The 18,995-nt window shown below is 38.4% G+C and overlaps 1 protein-coding gene across 2 annotated transcripts in view; it reads right to left on the bottom strand.

The window, feature by feature from the left end:
- Positions 1–18,995, bottom strand: part of KLHL2 (kelch like family member 2) — a 123,279-nt gene that overhangs the window by 64,914 nt on the left and 39,370 nt on the right. The window contains exon 4 of one of the 2 annotated variants that reach the window (XM_060184031.1): positions 6,838–6,959. The exons of the other annotated variant lie outside the window; for it this stretch is intronic. Coding sequence (XP_060040014.1) covers positions 6,838–6,959 — 122 coding nt within the window. The remainder of the gene's footprint in view (positions 1–6,837; positions 6,960–18,995) is intronic. 2 annotated transcript variants of the gene reach the window in all.

Here is an 18,995-nt window from a genome sequence, read left to right as displayed (position 1 = left end):
ATGAAGAGGAACAAAGTAATGGAACATGCTACAGTGTAGACGAATCTCACAAACAATATGCTATTTCAAAGAAGTCATGTTCAAAAGAATATAGTTTGTATGATTCTATTTACATGAAACTCAACAACAGGCAAAACTAACCTTGCAACAGAAATCATTAGCACAGACTGCCTAGATCAGGTGTGAGAGATTTATTGGGGAGAGTCTTAAAGTTATAAAAGCTCACAATCTTGATGTGGATGTGTGTCAATGGACACATGCATTTGTTAAATTGCAGACTGAACAGTTAAGATTTATGTGCAAATTATAGCCCACTAGGGGGAAAGAACAATAACAATGCTTGAATGCACATTAAGAAATGAACCAGTAGGGAGTCGGGCTGTAGCTCAGCGGCTTAAGCGCAGGTGGCACAAAGCACAAGGATCCCGGTTCGAGCCTCGGCTCCCCACCTGCAGGGGAGTCACTTCACAGGCGGTGAAGCAGGTCTGCAGGTGTCTATCTTTCTCTCCCCCTCTCTGTCTTCCCCTCCTCTCTCCATTTCTCTCTGTCCTATCCAACAACGACGACAACAATAATAATGACAACAATAAAAAAACAACAAGGGCAACAAAAGGGAATAAATACATAAATAAATATTCAAAAATTTAAAAAAAGAAATGAACCAGAAGTCAGTGTAAAATTACAAAATAAAGACTTTAAATGGACAATAATATCCAATACAATCTAAAAGATTAAACAAATAAAAAGCAAACATACTTTTACATGTGGTAGCATTTCTAAAGTTAATTTAAAACAGCAGTATGTGACTACATATTAGTGATACAACTATTCTCTATTTTCAAACACAAAAATAAGAGGGGTACAATTCCACACAATTCCCACCACCAGAGTTCCGAATCCCATCCCCCTCCATTGGAAGCTTCCCTATTCTTTTTTAAATTTGATTTTATTTATAAAATAAAAAATAGAAAATATCAACAAAAACATAGGATAAGAGGGGTAAAATTCCACACATTTCCCACCGCCAGAGTTCCATATTCCATCCCCTCCACTGGAAGCTTTCCTATTCTTTATCTCTCTGGGAGTATGGACCCAGGGTCATTATGGAGTACAGAACATATGCTCTGTTTCTTGGGCCCTGGTTCATATCTAGGTGTTTGGGGAATCTGGTTTTTATACCACCAATGAAAGGGAAGCAAATGTAGAAAATACTAGAAGAAGCTAAGCACTGTTTCCCTTATCACAGAGAAGAGGGGAAACAAGGATGGACACTTGGAGGAAGTAATACGTGTAGGTGTAGGGCCATGGTGGTAGCTCAGTGGTAGAGTAATAGGTGTAGGTGTGACTCAGAAAGGAAGTGGAGTCAGGCGGTAGCACAGTGGGTAAAGTGCACGTGGTGCAAAGCCCAAGGACCTGCATAAGGATCCCGGTTCAAGCCCCTGGCTCCCTACCTGCAGGGGAGTCACTTCACAAGTGGTGAAGCAGGTCTGCAGGTGTCTATCTTTCTCTCCTCCTCTCTGTCTTCCCCCTCCTCCTTCCATTTCTCTCTGTCCTATCCAACAACAGTGATGTCAATAACAATAATAACTACAACAATAAAAAAATCAAGGGCAACCAAAAGGAATTAATAAATAAATATTAAAAAAAAGAAAGGAGGTGAAGGTAGGAACATAGGAAAATACCCCCCAAAAAAAGGTACATTGATAAGAGATGGTTACAGATATAAAGTCAACTATGTGGTTATGGGATATATTTGGCAGTTTCCAAGGACACAGAAATCTGATGGTGGAAATAGTATGAAATCATACCCCTATTATCTAACAATTTTGAAAATTAATATTAAATCCCTAATTTAAAAAATCCATTAAAAAAGGAAATACAAATAAATTCTGTTCTTTATCTAAAAGGATAAGATGTTTCTGTCTCAAACAGCTTCACAGATGTTAAATGAACTGTTTAAAACAAATCTATTCAAAATCACCAGATGTTTATTAAATTCCCGGGAAGTGATAAAAGCCCCAATGTAGATAAAACCTGTAGGACCTCTAGAAGGATATTCACTGTATTAACTTAGGAATGAAAAAAATTATTCTCAGAGGACAGAGGACCTAGTGGGGGTTGTATTGTTATGTGGAAAACTGAGAAATGTTATACATGTACAAACTACTGTATTTACTGCCACATGTAAAATATTAATCCCCCAATAAAGAAATAAAAAAAGAAAAAAATTATGCTCATGATCGCTATTAACATACCTTTGGTTAATCACATGTCAAGTAAAACATTCTAGCAAAGCAAAACAAATACTCAAAAGGTGAGTTTCAAAATGAATGTAACAAAACTATAAATTTCACATTAAAGTAAATGCTTTAAAAATTCAAATCCTTTAGGATTCTCTAAAAATGCTAATTTAATTAACACATTTAAGGAAGAAGAATAAATCTTGAATAGCTTTTAGCTTTTGAGTTAAGCATTTTTCAACTTACATGTTGTTTTTTTTTATGATTTAACAAAGCTATGGTAAAATATGCAATTTGGGGCTTGAAAAATGACCTAGGTTCCAGCCTGGACTCCACTGCATTCACAGAAGCTTTGGTGCAATCAAGTCTTTCATCATCTCTGCTTTAACTTTGTCTTTGTATACATATATATATATCACTCGTCTTGGAGTGGCGAGGTCTCAGTGATAACCAAAAAGAAATATATATATGTATTTTCTTTGTATTCCTTTTAAAAAAATTAATTGATTTGGCCCAAAGCATCCCTCAACCCCGCCATTAAGGAGAAGCAAATACCTATACTCAAAGCCAACATTTTCTGAAACCTAAACAAAAAAAAAAAATAGCAACATTACAACATGTATATATGTACATATACATTTTTCTATTTATATTTCTCATTTTATATATGTATATTAAAAATGTCAGGAAAATTTGAATCATCCAAGAATCAAAACCCTATAGTACTTACATAACACAGCAATAATTATTACCTTTTTTAAATTAATCATTCAAATTACTTCATTCCCTTATTCTGACTCAAAGTCAAGCACTTCCAGTAGCTATTATACTTTTAAAATTTGTTTAATAAGAAGACTGTCTGGTATCACAAAAGAGACCTTAAACTAGTAATTTATTAAACCAGGGATATGGTCTGTTTTCTAAGATAGCTCGACTTAAGTATTTAGTGGTACCATAGTTGTACACTGAAAAATGCAAGTCCAAACAGAAGAATGAGATAGCTGCCAACTTAATATTGTACTTTGTAACTAAAATATAATAGAAAGTTATGAATGGGAGGCTAGTTGTCTGACAAGTGATTTGCTTCTAGGTGAAAAGAGAAAGGCTAGCCACAACAATAAATATTTGAATTAAAGAAACTTCTATTCCCAGTATTGGCACTTCCAAGTTAGATAAACTCAGAACAAGGGTTCCAACTAGAGATGTTAACAATAAAAAGAATACCACTTTTTTCTTAAGGCTAACAGTACACAGAAGAAAGATTTAATACAGTAAAGACAAATCTACACAAAGCAGAGTAAAAAAGCCGTTTGGCATATCCTGACAGAAGTCTTTGTCTTTTTTTTTTTACCGAAAATGCCTGTTATGAAAAACACAGCTTACTTTAATGGACTTTAATCCCTAAATTGTTTTTTTTTTTTTCAAAACAGTACTTTTCAATGGGATAGAAAGTAAGGCTTTACATACCACATACTCTATATTAAAGAGACATCTTGCACCCCCCACAAAACTATACAAATGGTAAGCATTTAAAAAGTCTGCCAAATACGATTCTTTGAATGTATTTCAGTAGGAGCTGAGAAATATGCACAAAGGCAAATTAGCACAGAAAGAGGTTTTCTGAAAGGCTGTGATGACTAATATTTCAGGACTGGAACGTGACAGTTATTAAAAGAAACATGAGAGGCGTTCTCTCAGTTCCTCATAGCTCCAATGTCTTTACCACAAGAACTTCTACAAACAGCATTAGGAGCTGAATTCACACAGTCTAGTCTCTTAGGCCTAAATCATCTTTTGCAATTTTCCCCATGTGTCCCATTATGTGAACAAAGAAACCACCAGTAATTCATTTATAGATCTGAATTATAGGGCACAATGAATAAAAAGAAGCAAAAGCAAATCTAAGAAAAGGTCTATTGAAAGCAATGCCCCAGGATTCAGCCAATAGTGTAACTGTACAGAGAAGACCAAAATAAGGTGGCAATGTTGCTATTAATACCTATTCTTCCTGGGGATATATTCTAAGGAATCAAACACAACCACGCAAAAAGATTTGTGTCTACCTATATTCATAGCAGCACAATTTGTAATAGCCAAAACCTGAAGCAACCCAGGTGTCCAACAACAGATGAGTGGCTGAGAAGTTGTGGTCTATATACACAATGAAATACTACTCAGCTATAAAAAAATGGTGATTTTACCTTCTTCACCCCATCTTGGATGGAGCCTGAAGGAATCATGTTAAGTGAAATAAGTCAGAAACAGAAGGATGAATGAGATGATCTCCCTCTCAGGCAGAAGTTGAAAAACAATATCAGAAAACACTAAGCAGAACTTGGACTTGAGTTGGTGCATTGCACCAAAGTAAAAGACTCTGGGGTGGGGGGGGGGGGGGAAGAGTTCAGGTCCTGGAACAGGATGGCAGAGGACCTAGTGGGGGTTGTACTGTTGTGTAGAAAACTGAGAAATGTCATGCATGTACAAACTATTGTATTTATTGCTGACTATAAAACATTAACCCCTGAATAAAGAAATAAAAAAAGTACCCATTCCATCTCAAACATATTTTCTTTTATGCCAAAAACTGTTTACCTGGTATCTGATTCACAAATTAACTTTTTTTTTTTAACGTATGGCACCAGGGTTTCACATATTCATGATGTGTGCCACATCAGGGCCAGTTATACTTCTTTTTTTTTTTTGTTAAGAGAGAGGAAAGACACCAGAGAATGACTCCACTAACCACAGAGCTCCCACAGGATTGTCCAAGGTGCTCTGAAATAGTGCTAGGAGTCAAACCCAGGACATCAGGCATGGTGAAGTATGTGCCTTACTACATGAGCTGTCTTCTAGTATCTCTGATTCATACTTTTATGCACAATTCCAAAAGCAACCAAGGCTTTTCAAATGCCTTACCTCAGAAATAGGAAGCAAAGGCTGAAGCCATCTAAGTAAGATCACCAGGATGCCTCACTAACGCCCATATTTCAGATTTTATCATCAATACCGTATGTGAATAATTTAATATGTTAATAAGCACAAGGATTTCAGTCTTCAAGTTAAAATATTTTGTAGAATATTTCAGATACTACAAGAAAGAATATTACAAGAAAGGTTTTGTGCTGTGGTCTCATTCACTCTGTGCCTCCTCCCTGCTTTCTCTATATTTTGAAGAATCTATCCCATGAAATTGTCAAATGCATATATAAAATGCTCATTTAATGAAGTATTTTTATAAAGGTAAAAATTCATATATGCTAAACAAGACAGAATGTCACACAAGAGAAGAAACTGAATATACATATATTAATGTGAAAAGAACTCTAAGGCAATTTGTTCTTTTTTTTTTTTTTTAAAGCATTTTGCAGAGAACAGGTATAGTAAAAACATGATTGGGTCAAGAAAAGTGTGTGTGTGTGTGTGTGTGTGTGTGTGTGTAAATGGTCACAAAGGATTACATTGAACAGATAGCAAATGTCAGCTTCTGGTGGCCGAAGGGGTGTGGTCATGGCAGACACAAAGGGAAGTGTAATTTTATTATTTTTTTTACCTTATTTTATTTTCCTTATGTTTGATTGGAATAAGCAAAACAGAGAAGAACATAGAAAGGAGACCCCTAAAGCATTGCTTCATCACTTGTGAAGCCTCCCCCAGCAGTTGGGGGCCAGAGGCAGAAGTGTAGTTCTAAGTGTAGTTCTAATTTCATGAGGCCAGGTGGTAATACACGGGGAGAGTGCACATGAACCCAGGTTCAAGACCCTACAGGAGTCTCTCTCTCCCTCTCTCTCTCTGTCTGTCTCTCTCTCTCTCTTTTTCCCTACCTCCTTTTCCCCTCTCAATTTATCTCTATCTCTATTATTATTAATAATAATAATACAAAGAATGAATTTCACTTTTTACTCCACAAGTATCTGTTTTATTTAAGCATTTATACCAGGTACATAAAACATTTACCCTTGGATCAGTAAAATAGTTCACTTGGGTAATGCATTACTTTGACAATTATGTGACACAAGATTGAGCCCAGCTCTATTGGAGGAAGCTTTGGTGCGGTGGCTTCTTTGCTGCTCTCTCTCTTTTTCTGCTTCTCTGTTCCTCTCTGAAAAAGTTAGCCTGGATTAGATGAAGCCTCGAAAAAGACAACAACAAATTTCTACTTACAGGTAATCAGAAGGATGTAATGTCAAATTTCAGCTAAACTTTAGAATCACTTGTAGACAATACATGAATAGTGAAAGAAATGAAGGCTGTTTACTGGCAGTAAAAAAACATTCTTAGTAAATTTTAATCTTCAAAGGATTGAAGAAATTGTAGGCAGCATCAACCATAAATGAATATGACAGTGTTTTCATAAAAAACAACAAAAAGCCTTATATAGAGAACTAAAGGATTCATATCTTAGAACCTTAAAATACAAAAGAGACTGAGCTCAGAAACATTATTAAAAAGATGTAATCATTCCAAATGTCTCACTGAAATAAACTTTGAACAAATTCTATTGGTTTGGTACAAAATGTACAGTGTGGGCATGTTCTTTTGATTTAAAGAGAGGTGGGCATGTATAAAGAGCTAAAAAGTGTGAGATGCTCACTCTTACCTGTACGTTTTCTTCTGTGACCTGAATTTCTGCAGTGTAAACATAATCAATTAGCATCCTCAGGGTCCAGCCGTCCACCTCTTTTATTCGAACTCTCTTTGCTCGACTCTCACTCATCTCACCTAAAACAAAAGGCATGAGTGATATTATATCTACAACTGCAGAATGATTAGTGCTGAGATACACTGATGTACATTATTGCTATTCTTTGTATTCATTAGGTAATATGAACATTCATTTTCTACTTTCACTATTTTTATTTGTAAGATATGAAAGAGAGAAGAAGACTGGAAAGTGTTGCAGTGGGCAAAGCACTGGACTCTCAAGAGTAAGGTCCTGTTCAATTTTCAGTATCATATCTGCCAGAGTGGTGCTCTGATCCTCTCTCTCTCTCTCTCTCTCATTAAGAAATAAATATAAAAAGAGTTTCCCATGAGACCTACAGACACAGAGAGGTAAGCGAAATTATTACTCTGGTATGTGCAGCACTGGGGATAGAATGAGGAACTTCAGGGATACAAATCCAAAGCCTGATCAGTTGGGTTGATTTCCCCAGCCAATTAGTCACTTTTGGAAGGAAAATGATCACAACTGAACAAAGCATAAAATGTAGTTTTGACACCTACTTGTACATGAAAAACATACCACAACAATGAACATTCCATGTGTCCAATTATAGGAACTATAATGTATGTACTGTTACAGGTATAGCAGTTGATGCCACCCAAGCATTTGAGGACTCTGGATTTTGTGTTTTGTTTTGTTTCTACTCATGACTAAGAGTCACAGTTTTACCCACCATAGGTGGATGGCAAAGCATGCTTGCTGGAAAAAGTGATGGCTTGCATCACTCTTTTAACAAGCAACCAACTGACAGGCATGGGAATGCGTGATCCACAAGGGACACAGAAGTGTTGCCTTTAAAAGGAAGAAGGATGAATACTGGATGATCTCAACCATAGGTGGGACTTAAGAAACAAGGACAGAAAGTGAAAAGCAATGGACTCTGGGGAAGAAGGTGGAGGAGGGAGACTTTGGGGTTCTAGTGCACACTGGTGGAAAAGGACCTAAACTGGGGGTGGAGTGTTTTGCAGACACCTATCATAGGGAAATGAAAAATTGCACCTTTGTGTCAACAAATGTACTTTAAAAGAAAGGGGGAGAGCACAATCCCCATGCAGGAAGCTATTAGAGCAGAAGCAGAGGCTGAGGGAATTTCAGACAAATGAGGACTCAAAAAACTAGGTAGTCCGGAAAGTCAGGCAGTAGCGCAGCGGGTTAAGCACACGAGGCATGAAGTGCAAGGATCGGAGTAAGGATCCCAGTTCGAGCCCCTGGATTCCTACTTGCAGGGGAGTCGCTTCACAGGCAGTGAAGCAGGTCTGTAGGTGTCTATCTTTCTCTCCCCCTCTGCCTCTCCCTGCCTCTGCCTCTCTCCTCTCTCCATTTCTCTCTGTCCTATCTAACAATGACAACATCAATAACAACTACAACAACAATAAAAAACAAGGGCAACAAAAGGGAAAAAAAAATATATATATATATAACAAAACTGGGTAGTCCATGGCAAAAACTTGTCACTGAGATGATCTAACAGAAATGCCGTTCCTGTTATCTTCCCTAACTGCATCCTGTAGTGATCTCCTTACCAGTACCAGCTGCTAAAGCCAGAAACCCAACTGTATCCACTGCCTGTTAAAAAGGGGTAAAAAAAAAAAAAACAACAAAAAAAAAACTTCCTGAACCTCACTGAACTAATTAAGCATTCACAGAGCATAAATAAGACCCTGTTATAGAAAGAAACAAGAAAGGAAAGAAACAAAAGAAAGGAAGAAAGAAAGAAAGCTAGCTAGCTGAAAAGGGATGGCCCCTAAACCAAGGGACTTGGAGAGAGTAAGACGACGCAGGTCTGAGCACACGTGTAAACAACATAAAAATATCATGTCATAAGACACCAAAGCAAACAAGCAGTGTGTGTGTGTGTGTGTGGGGGGATTCAATTAAAATCTATAGTAAGGGCGGGTGAAACAGCTCATTTGGATAGTGTGCTGCTTTGCCATGTGCACAGCCAAGCTTCCAGCCTGGCCCCCACCTTAAAGAAAGCTGTTGCCACTGTGCTCTCCTTCACTCTTTCTCTGCCTTCACTGTTTTTATCTTGAAAAGAAAAAACACTAAGAGAGAAATCTAAAAATAATACTGTTAGGGGACATCCTACGGAGAAAAAAAAAAGTTTCTTAAAGTCACTAGGTTTTAAGATAAAAGAAGTATGAGAACAATGCTGCTCTCACCTTCACCTTAACCAAACATCTCCTTTAAAACACGCACAGGTACACGGACGCACACGCATGCACATCAAGATTTTTGGAAAGTTCATTTCTTTTTTAGTCCACTGTTGGTGACCAAAATCAATCAGAAATGCCTACGGGAACCCAAAATTTCACAAAATTCCACTGCGAACACAAACCCTGAGGGTAGAGAAATAATAATAGTGATGTACATCCAACTGCGTACTTGCCTGAAAGTGGTCTCTGGCAGGATCTCAGAGAGAAGCTATTCTCCGAAGAACTAAATTATTTCAGAAACTTCCCTGCCATTTCCCAGAGGGCAGAAGGGAGATAGTGAATGAGAAAGAGGCACATATGCCTACATAGCAAGAAGACAGGAGAATGGGTTATAGTATCTGTTGCTTTAGTATATTTTTTTATCCTTAACGAAAAGGTTGCAGGGGTAGAGGGTGGGAGGAGGAGTTTCAAAGAACATGGTCAGGTAACTCTTCATCTGCATACAAAGAAGGTTCCTCCAAACACTCTTGCATCTTATAGATAGAAGTGTTTGTATCAACTAGAAATTCTACCCTGGCAACAGTTAAGATACTTACCTGCACTTTACACAAAGGTCTATCTCACTCATCTAGAGGACTTTTCCTTCAAAGAGTGAAATTCCTTGGAGCAGGGGCCACATACTATAAAACCATGTATTTAGCTGTCAAGGAGCAAATTCATCCATCAGAATTTAGGAGTGACTTAGCTTGACAAAACAAATCTGACATCAATTTATGTGTATGATTCAAAAATAATCCCCAGCCAAACAGTGTTCCATAGTAACCCCTCTCCCTCCCCCAGCCCCATGCCAGCAGCTCACATATAAATGATTCCACTGCTCCCAGGATGAGTTTTTATTCTTTTTATTTTGGGCAGAGATAGAAAGGAGAAACACCACAGCACCACCCCGCCATCTGTGGTGCTTCCTGTGGTGCCATCCACAGTGCTTCCATTTGGTGCTGGGGCTCAAACCCAAGTCTTCCTGCATGGTAAGGCATGTGCTCTACTGGGTGAAGTGACCTCCTGGCCCGTAATATTATAGTGTCTAAAATATTGCTATAAGATGCACTTTGAAATGGTCCAGGAGATGACACAATGGATAAAACATTAGACTTTCAAGTATGGGGTTCCCGGTTCAATCCCTTGCTGAGGTGGTACTCATTCCGTTGATTAAGTTGGGATCGGCAGATGCAATATTATTTGGTATGAATTGAGAGAAGCATGCAGGAAAGTCCACCCCACCCTAGTTAACTCTCTTTTCAACCACCAGGTTCCAGATGCTAGCATGATGCCAACCAGACTTCCCTGGACAGATGACCCCACCAATGTGTCCTGGAGCTCCGCTTCCCCAGAGCCCCATCCCACTAGAGAAAGAGAGAGGCAGGCTGGGAGTATGGATTAACCTGTCAATGCCCATGTTCAGCGGGGAAGCAATTTCAGAAGCCAGACCTTCCACCTTCTGCATCCCACAATGACCGTGGGTCCATTACTCCCAGAGGGTTAAAGAATAGGAAAGCTATCAGGAAGGGGGTGGGATATGGAGTTCTGGTGGTGGGAATTGTGTGGAGTTGTACTCCTCTTATCCTATGGTTTTGTCAATGTTCCTTTTTATAAATAAGATTAATATATATATATATCAGAAAGTTTTGCTTACAGCATATTCTTTCCATTACTCTTCAAGGTCCACTTGTTATCTACACTCATCATTTTTATTCATTATTAGTCTAAGGTTACAAACAATCTACTGACACTCAAGTACTTTGTTCCAGCAAGCTGACCTGAAAGTCCCTGCCAGTCACTCAATAAGGAGAGTTCCAACTTCCCAGTCACATAATCACTCTAAGATGCTGGCAGTTGCCATTCCCCTGACAGTTTTGGTCTTTCTGGAAAAAGAATCCCTAGTTCTTGAAAAGGAACAATCATCATTCCTCCTCAAGATGCTGGGTCTACTCTGATAGGCATTTTATATTCAGGAACAGAACCAACCTTGTGAGAAAATAACTGAGGTTAGCAGGGGAGAGAGACAGAGGATACAGATACTGACAAAATTCTCCAGCTACAGATCTGATCCTAGTTAGAACCCAGTCTCCTTTTCAGTTATCAGATAATATATCTCCTTACTATTCAAGCCAGTTTTAAGTGGTGGTTTCTGTGCAATGCAGCCTGAAGCACTCTAACGTATGCTTCTTACACACAATAATCTCGCTCGTTTTCACAGCAGTAGTTGATATTGAAAATGATCTTCTCCTTATGTGTTTTCTCTCTCTAGGCTTTCCTGTGCTTTTCTGTCCAACAGAATTGTGAGAACGGTTTTATTTATTTTTTATTGTTATTCTTTCTTTTTTGAATCACAGCACTGCTCAACTCTGGTTTATGGTGGTGCCAGGGACTGAAACTGGGGCCTCAGAAAGTACAGCATAAAGTCTTTTTTTGCATAATCAATAATCACTATGCTATCTTCCCAGCCCTATCTTTTTTTTTTTTTTTTAAGCAAAGAGAAAGAAGAGGAGAGAGGGAGGGAGAGAAAGAGAGAGAGAGACCTGCAACAATGCTTCACCATGAAGCATTCCTCCTATAGGTAGGAAACAGGGACTTGAACCCAGGTCCCTGCACACAGTAAGGTGTACACTCAACCAGGTACAATGCCACCCAACCCTTCCTGGTTATCTTTTAATCTCTATGCTGCCCCAAACTAAGGATAATGCCTAGGACACAGAAGATGTTCAATTCCATTGCTCATTGAAGAGTGAAAACATGAGTCTTAGATATATATAACCATGCATACATACACCTTTCAAAAAAATCTTACTTTTCAATAATTCAAATAAACTTTACCCATCCTAATATACCTTACTCAGTCATGCTCAATATGACAAAATAAATCATTAAGAAAGCCCCATAATATAGTAACAACAACAACAACAAAAATCAGTATTTCTCACTAGATTTCAGATATATCTGCTTATGACACAAAATAAATTTTGAATGTATTAGATAAACAGCTTTTTAAATCCACATTTGTTTAGAAAGACTCATGTACCATTATGTTCAAATCAGCATCATTCATAATAACCAAGACATGGAAATGGTGTGAGTGTTCTTTAACAGATGAGTCACTAAAGAAAGTGTGATAGGGGTGGGGGGATATAGCATAATGATTAAGCAAAAAGACTCTCATGACTGAGGCTCTAGAGTTCCAGGTTCAGTCCCCTGCATCACAAACCAGAGCTGAGTAGTGTTCTGGTAAAAATAAATAAATAAATAAATAAATAATAAAAATTTTAAAAACTTGCTACATATACTTAATGGAATATTACTCAGCAGTCATAATAATGAATTAGTACCTTCTGCAATAATACAGACAGAACTTAAAGTGATTGCACTATGTCAGGAAGTAAAAGATAATTGCCAAATGTTTTCTCTCATATGTGGAATACAATAACCAAAGCAGAAGAACTAGCAAGACAAGCAAAATAACTTATGACTCTGTGAACAATATGGTGGCTACTCTATATGGGGATAAACAGAGTCTAAGTGAGATGAAGGGATAGAAGGTCAGTCTGATAGGAGTCAGGCGGAAGCACAGCAGGTTAAGCCCAAGTGGAGTGAAGCACAAAGATCAGCATAAGGATCCGGGTTTGAGCCTCCTGCTCCCCACCTGCAGGGGAGTTGCTTCACAGGTGATGAAGCAGGTCTGCAGGTGTTTATCCTTCTCTCCCCCTCTGTCTTCCCCTCCTCTCTCGAATTCTCTCTGTCCTATCTAACAATGATGACATCAATAACAACAATTACAACAACAACAAAAAAAAAACAAGGGCAACAAAAGGGAAAATAAATAAATAAAAGAATTGCTTTTTCTTTTTTTTTTAAAAAAGGTCAATCTGATAGTGAGAGTGCAGTATAGAACTTTGGTGGTGGGGGACATGAGGCTTATCTGCATGAGAAGGTGTGAATTATACTTCTGAAATGTATCTAGTATTATGATCTAAGGACAAGTTAATAAATCAATAAAATTTTACTTTATGAAATCATAAGTACTTAGGTTCTCTAGGATACGTTGCAGTAGGGTAAAAACAACGTACAGCTATGCAGCTATCAAGAACAATGAACCCACCTTCTCTGACCCATCTGGGACAGAGCTAGAAGGAATTACGTTAAGTGAGCTAAGTCAGAAAGATAAAGATGAGTATGGGATGATCCCACTCATCAAAAGAAGTTGACTAAGAAGATCTGAAAGGGAAACTAAAAGCAGGACCTGACCAAATTGTAAGTAGGGCACCAAAGTAAAATCCCTGTGGTGAGTGGTAGACATGCAGCTTCCTGGGCCAGTGGGGGGTGGGAGTGGGTGGGTGGGATGGGTCACAGTCTTTTGGTGGTGGGAATGGTGTTTATGTACACTCTTAGCAAAATGTAGACATATAAATCAGTAGTTAATTAATATGAGAGGGGGAAAATCAATTGTATGTCTCAAAGTTTTTCAAAACACAAACTGAATCTTTTTAATATATAGGCTGTGTATTTGATATGCGGACTCTCTCAAAAGCCTAGACCAAGTAGATTAGAAGCATCCAATAGCAGAGCTATATACAAGATACTGGGTACTGTACAGCAAACCATAACAAAAGGACTTTTCAAAGTTAACCCAATTACCAAATAATGTGATGATAACATTAACTATCGATTGTCTTTTTGAACCCTAAGACAGCAGGAACCTCACATCTCCACTATAGAGCCCCTACTTCCCCCAGTCCTGGAACCCTTGGATAGGGCCCACTTTCCCGTATGCCCCTCCCAATCCATATCAAATAATATTGCATCCGCCGATCACAACCTAACCAACGCAACGATTGCCACCTCAACATGCTTCACCTCAGACTGTGTCCAGAGACTTCACGTGTGGAATGACAACCCTTCAGCTTCATTACTCGGGTGAGACCTTTCCTTTTATAGTACACTCTAATTTCATCTCAGGTGGTTCACTTTCTAACAAAGTCCCAAAACCTAGATATATACCAGTTTCTGTGAGAGAGAGCTTATGTTCACACGTATCCGTAAACTACTGCAAAATATATACCTGAAAGCAGAAGTACACTAGAGTTTGCAGTGAGTACCTCCCTAACACTTCCTCTCCACTATTCCAAGTTTTGGGTCCATGATTGCTCAACAATTTGTTTGGCTTTGTATGTTAACTCTCTTTTCAATCACCAGGTTCCAGATGCCATCAGGATGCTAGCCAGGCTTCCCTGGATTGAAGACCCCACCAATGTGTCCTGGAGCTCAGCTTCCCCAGAGACACACCCTACTAGGGAAAGAGAGAGGCAGACTGGGAGTATGGACCGACCAGTCAACGCCCATGTTCAGCGGGGAAGCAATTACAGAAGCCAGACCTTCTACCTTCTGCAACCCACAATGACCCTGGGTCCATGCTTCCAGAGGGATAGAGAATGGGAAAGCTATCGGGGGAGGGGGTGGGATATGGAGATTGGGTGGTGGGAACTGTGTGGAGTTGTACCCCTCCTACCCTATGGTTTTGTTAATTAGTCCTTTCTTAAATAAAAATAAATAAAACAATGTACAGGTTAACCCACATAGAAAGCCACATTTGTAACAAACAAGTAATCTGAAAACACAGAACTCCATATGATGTATTGTTTTTAGGCAGCAGTTAAACAACTTTGTTTCACTTGCTTTAAATAGACCCAGACTACAACTCCCAACTCTAAACTACAATGAATAGCAGGGATTTTTTCTTTCCAAGTGGTATAATCTGAATGAAAAATCCACCTACTATTCATGGGAGGCTAAGAACAAGGGTCAAGAAAAAACACACCTGTTCTTCATTTCCTAAAAGGTGGGCCACAGAGAAATTAAAGAGTAGGATAACATCCTAGCTACAGAAAATACTGTTGATTGAGACAGGGCTGTGGTGTACCTGGCTGAATGCACACATTACAATGCACCAGGACCAAGGTTCAACCTGCAAGAGGGAAGCTTCATTTCCCTCTCTATCGTGTTCGTTCTCTCTCTCTCTTCCTCAATATCTCTTTTACTATCAAATAATAATAATTAAAAGACAACACTACTGATCATCCACTGAGTAAGAGAGTATTGGTATGTATATAAAGACCTAGTTATTGCCCCTAATAAATATATTTGCTGCTAGGATTATCACTGGTGCTCAGTACCTGCCTGGTGAGGCCAGTACTCCCAGCAGCCCTACACACCACCAACTGCTCTGATAGAGAATAAAAGACAAAGATGAGAAAGGAAGGAAGGAAGGAAGGAAGGAAGGGGAAAGAAAGAAGAGGAAGAGAAGAAAAGGAAGGAAGGAAGGAAGAAAGAGAGAGAGAGAGAGAAAGGCAGAAGAGACATCTCTAACATTGCTCTACAGCTCACGATGCTTCCCCTCAGGTGGAAACAGTATTGAACCCTATACTTGAGCCGATTTTATAAAAACTGTGCTTCAATAAAGTTGTGAAAGAACAGCTGAGGCACTCAATTCACATACTGATGTATCAAAAAAAACAGGATAGCATGCCACTTTTACATCTACCTTAGGACATAGGCATATAAAGTTTAACCAAGGACAGAAGATATATCCTCAGGCAGGAAGTAACTGAACTGTAAGGTATCGGTATGCTTCTAAAGTCTGCTTCTAAGACCCCCTCTGTTGCACTGCTTGACTTGTGGTCTATTTACATAATCATTGTTTTCATTGGTTTAATCCCCATTGGTTCGCGCGCTATTTTCCTTCTCGCCACCCCCTATCCTACGTACTTCCTCTTCAGACCTGACTCTTCCGCCTCAAGAAATATAAGGACAGGATTGTGATTAGAGATAGCTTAGATTGCACTGCGTTCCACCTGAATAAAGACTGCATACCACTAAGCCATGAGTCCCTGGTCGTCTCTCTCTCCCGCCCGCGAAGCTAGCCCGGCATAATGGCGCCCGAACAGGGATTGGCAGTAAGGCATACTTGCACATCTGGTAAGCCTAGATACACCAGTAATATCTATAGTATCAAAATGCCTTTAAAGTCTCACTTGCATTATTAAGCAAAGCTTACATATTCATAGACTACATGCAAGTTACAGTATGAATGGTTGAGAGCTATTAAACTAAAATAAAGGAAATAGGAAATAGTCTACATTATAAAGTAAACAAGAGCAAGATATAACAAGACCTCAGTCTATTTAAAATCAGAATGCTACATTATGCATGTACAAACTATTGTATTTTACTGTCAACTGTAAACCATTAATCCTCCAATGAATAAAATCAAGATGTTTAGGGTTTGGGGGAAATTCAGAGACACTAAATCTTTTTGAAGGAAAAAGAAATTAACCTTGATCTTCTAGTTTTAAATTAATCACTGCATTTTATAATTCTGCATGAATAAAACATCAGGAAAAGTCTAGTCTACAACTTTCCTCCATCTTTTGTTCTTACTGATAAAGGAATTTAAAGTTAAAAAAAATGATGACAACCATAATAATTATTGCCAGATGATCTTACCAATGTGTCCCAGAATCTCACCTCTCCAGAGACCCATCCCACTAGGAAAAGATAGAAACTGGCTGCGGGTATAGATCAACCTGCCAGCATCCATGTTCGAAGGAAAAACAATTATAGAAGCCAGACCTTCCACCTTCTGTATTCCATAAAGAATTTTGTTCCATACTTCCAGAGGGGGAGAAATGTTAGGGGAAGATCTCTAAAGGACTATGAACCCCAGTTCCATCAGGACCCAGACTCGACTCTGACACCATCTTCCCAGACAATACTTTTAGCTCACTTGTATGCTAGCTCTCAGGTTCAGGCAAAAATTAGTAAAGTCGTGGGCCCCTTAGAATATACTTAAAATAGACTTCCTAGCTCCTTCCAACATGAAGACCCCAAATTTCATCTGCTATATTCTCACCTTTAGGTTCCTGATTATTAAACTATTTGTTCTGCTTTATATCTTAATGCTTTTCAGCCAACAAGTTGCAGATGCTACCATGATACCATCCTAACTTCTCTGGGCAGACAGTCTTACCTATGTGTTCTGGAACCCCACCTCCCCAGAGCTCTACCCCACTAAGGGAAGATAGAAACAGGCTGGGGATTTGGGTCAACCTGCCAATACTCATGTCCAGCAGAGAAGCAATTATAGAAGCCAGTCCTTCCACCTTCTGCTCCCCATAAAGAGGATAAAGAACAAGGAGGCTTCTAATGGAGGGGATGGGATATGGAACTCCAGTGGTGAGAATTGTGTGGAATTGTACCCCTCTTATCCTACAATCTTGTCGATCATTACTGAATCACTAATAAAAATCTTTTAAAAAAGACATAATAGTCAATGCATTTCTGTGATCTGGGGAGAACTACTGCAGTTTTCAATGAAGGAAATGGGGATGTGAAACTCTGGTGATGGGAAAGGCGTGGAATTATACCCCTGCTGTCTTATAATTTTGTAAATAAACATTAAATCACTAATATAAATAAGTACTGCCAATATTAAGCATTTCTATGTATCCAGTAAAATGCTAAGAAATTTACATGCATGATCTCATTTAATCTTACAAAATCCTAGCAAGTGGGTAATAGCATCATCCCCAGTTTCCAGGTGGGGAAAGAGAAACATCCCAGAGGTCCAGTAACTCCAATAGCAGTGTGTTTTGTGGGAAAGCCACTTACAGCTGATAACATACTTCACTTAGGGATTGCTACAACAGCCAATATACTCCAGACCAAACCTTCCTCCTACAGATCTATGGACTCTGTTTAGAAAAGCATTCAGGAGTACAATAATAATAATAAATAAGCTTGCAAAGCAAGAGACTAAGCAAACCCCTAAGACATAAATCTCACTAGTATGACTTCTTTAGTACTGACTTTTCATATCAATCTTAGTTAAAAGTCAGTCATTCGAATCACTTCCCTAGTTTAGTTTACTGCTCCTTAGCTTTTAACCTTATTTGAGAATAACAAGACTGTAACTGGCTCAAAAGTGAGCAGTCTCCAGAATCCTCTCTAGTCACCAAACACTAAGCCCATTTCATTCTCTCCACGTGGCTTTCTGCATTCACTGTCATCTGTGTAAACCCTTTATATCCATTAGGTTTCAGGAAATCCCTTTCTCTCGATGTTAACTGTCCAACCCTCAACATCTGTACTGCTGCCTTAACACATAGCTCTTCCACACAACACACTATTGTAAGTTTAAAGTGTGTACATCTCGTCTCCCCAACTACAAAGTAAGTCACTGGAGTGGGAATTATTATTACATTACCTTTAGTATTCCTTGAAGTATCTAGCAAAATGGTAAGTATGAGAAATACCACGAGAAATACTCAATAGATTCTAAAGAGCAAACAGTTTTTATTTGTATTCTTCTGTATAAATACATTTGTATTGATAAGTATTTTGTTTGTCCTATGAATATCTTAAACTCACTGTTGGAATAGCCAGTAATTTCATTTCTTTGTATCATATATTTAAATTTTCTTTTTAAAGAGTGAAATTAAGGACTGCAGGTGTGGCAGGAAAAAAAATCACTTCTTTTCCAAACTTATTTAATAGGTTATGTTGCCAAAGTAAAATCTAATCGTGTAGACAAACTACCTTATTATATCTCTAAGCCAAAATATATTAAACATATTCCTGTTCACTAAATATATTCAATAAAGCAAATGTAAAAATTACTTAAAACAAATGTAAAATATAAAAATGTAAAAGTACTCTTTGCCTAAATAAAGAAAAAAGAAAAGAAAATGCTCATAGCTATATAAGTGTGGGGGGGGAGCCAATATGTGTAAATATATAAAGGAGGAAAAGATAGCATAAAACTGTGTA

Source organism: Erinaceus europaeus, chromosome 2, assembly GCF_950295315.1.
Source record: "Erinaceus europaeus chromosome 2, mEriEur2.1, whole genome shotgun sequence".
In the NCBI taxonomy this organism is placed as follows: domain Eukaryota; kingdom Metazoa; phylum Chordata; class Mammalia; order Eulipotyphla; family Erinaceidae; genus Erinaceus; species Erinaceus europaeus.
This window is presented reverse-complemented; position numbering and strand designations above follow the sequence as displayed.